This window comes from Poecilia latipinna, unplaced genomic scaffold (genome assembly GCF_001443285.1).
Source record: "Poecilia latipinna isolate Pla-1442-1.1 unplaced genomic scaffold, P_latipinna-1.0 Scaffold910, whole genome shotgun sequence".
NCBI lineage: Eukaryota > Metazoa > Chordata > Actinopteri > Cyprinodontiformes > Poeciliidae > Poecilia > Poecilia latipinna.
Genome location: NW_015113526.1, coordinates 216,449 through 218,373, shown reverse-complemented (window position 1 = coordinate 218,373; position 1,925 = coordinate 216,449). Strand labels below are relative to the sequence as shown.

At 41.2% G+C, this 1,925-nt stretch overlaps 1 protein-coding gene across 3 annotated transcripts in view; it reads left to right on the top strand.

Moving 5' to 3' along the window:
• The window catches only part of LOC106957511 (gastrula zinc finger protein XlCGF57.1-like), a 15,444-nt gene that overhangs the window by 2,887 nt on the left and 10,632 nt on the right, over window positions 1-1,925 (top strand). Inside the window, exon 1 of one of the 3 annotated variants that reach the window (XM_015048889.1) lies at window positions 352-626. The exons of 1 other annotated variant lie outside the window; for it this stretch is intronic. Coding sequence is in view for 1 of the 2 variants with exons in the window: in XM_015048888.1 (XP_014904374.1) it covers window positions 742-746 (5 nt within the window). In the remaining variant the exon portion in view is untranslated. Of the gene's footprint in view, window positions 1-351; window positions 747-1,925 lie in introns of those variants that run through there. One more of the 3 variants, XM_015048888.1, reaches the window with a different exon arrangement.

Here is a 1,925-nt window from a genome sequence, read left to right as displayed (position 1 = left end):
TAATTATATTTGCAAAATATTTCTTGTCTCATTTTATTCTTGAAGTCCTTTAGAGAGTTTCTTACTAATATAGAAATAAATGTATAATTTGAACATACACCAAATATATAACAGTTCTGAAAAAGAAGCATGCTTTAAATGTATTCATGTTTGATTGTCTGTTAATATTATTTTAATGTGCTATAAAGTAAAATAAGGAAGCCGTCAGTCTCTGTGTGGATGGGACACTCTGTTCAACAACCAAAAAACTTTTTTGTTGTTTAGATGAAGCAAAAACAAGCAAACAAAATAAAAGAAAAACAATTAGGGGAAAAATATTTCTAAGCCGCGGCGGAACTAAAATGATGTGAACTGTTTCTGGGGGAAGTCTACGTGTGGGACTTCCAGCGGAAGCGAACGAGATGTTAGCATCGTTAGCTTCTAGACTTCCTCGTTTATCGTCGATTAGGAAGCGGTTTCTGCTGTGTAGCTGAACATTTGAGAGTCTGCAGTAAAACATCTTCGGTTCAGCATCAGAGAGAGACGAGCGGAAATAAACAGCGTCGCCCTTCAGGCGGAAGAGGCCGATCATCAGCTCAGACTGCCGGGCACCAGCTGGAAAACCCGAATCATCTCGGAACCTGCAGGTTTGCTAACTGAACGGTTCTGAATGAACTAACACTGGGATACAGAAAACATAATCAAGGAACTAGTTGATACCGCGGAGGAAGCAGAAGGCTTTTACAAAGACGAAGTTCGGATATGAGAGGTGATATTTCCACATAAAAACACTGAAGCTTAAATATGTACAACCAGCGCTGGACTTTTTTGTTCTCCGTCATTTTGACGGACAGCATAAAAAATCCGCCATCTGCTATTTTTACCCATCAAATTATAATCATATTAACATTGAGCTGCATTTTTATGCGGTTTAGTTAATATTCACGAGTTGAACCTGAATCCAGATCCCATCCAACCTTTTCTCGTACGTCGTGACACAAACCACTGACTGAGGCCCCAATAACTTATAATAAATGAAATGAATCGACTCCACTTCTCCGCTACAGTCTGAACTCTCAGCCTCACCAATTCCTCCTGGTCGCATCTGCAGAGGAACCTGCGCTGGTTCATCAGTCAGTTGATCCGTCTGATGCAAACCGATCAGCTGAACCGTTTTACCCTGTGCGGGCTGGGTTTGCGTTTCATCGGGATTTCGCTTGTTCTGACTATCTGAGCTACCTCATTAGGTTTCCCTACAGTAGCACGGATAGATAGCCAAGCCTATCTATCCGTGCTACGCGTCCAAAATTGCTACCGTCATGTTTATGAACAGAAAACTACAGCAGGTTTTGTTCATGTTAAATACTTTGGATAACTTTATCTGAGTGACGGGGCTGAAGTGAAGCCTCAGAGTTATGGTTAGCTTAGCATTGGAACAATTTATATACACGACAAGAAGATCACTTCCTTCATCAGAATATCCTACCGGTTTAAAATGAAAAGCTATAGATGTATGCACTAGTCCTTTTACTGGAGTATCCTACTTTTTTAAAGAAATATTTTAAATACAGAGGAGTTTGTAAGAATAAAACAGCATCAGACAGGAGAAACAGGTTTTTATTGGAATTAAATTAAACGGACAGATACAGATCACTGCAACTCTCCAAAGCCTCCGGTCTGTGACTCCTCAACAGGAGGAGTCACAGACCCAACAGGAGGAGTCCTGTTGGGTCTCCTGTCAGACCTCCTGTCTCCTCCTGGAGACAGGAGGTCTGTGACTCCTCAACAGGCCATCAGCTCCAGTCAGAAAGACGCAGTTAGTTCAGAGTCCAGGAGGTGATTTTCAGAGAGGATTTCCTATTGATTGATTTTAGTTGCCTCTGCAATTAAATCTCTGGATAAAGTCTATAATGTCTGTACATGCGCAGACACATGCACATGTCTGC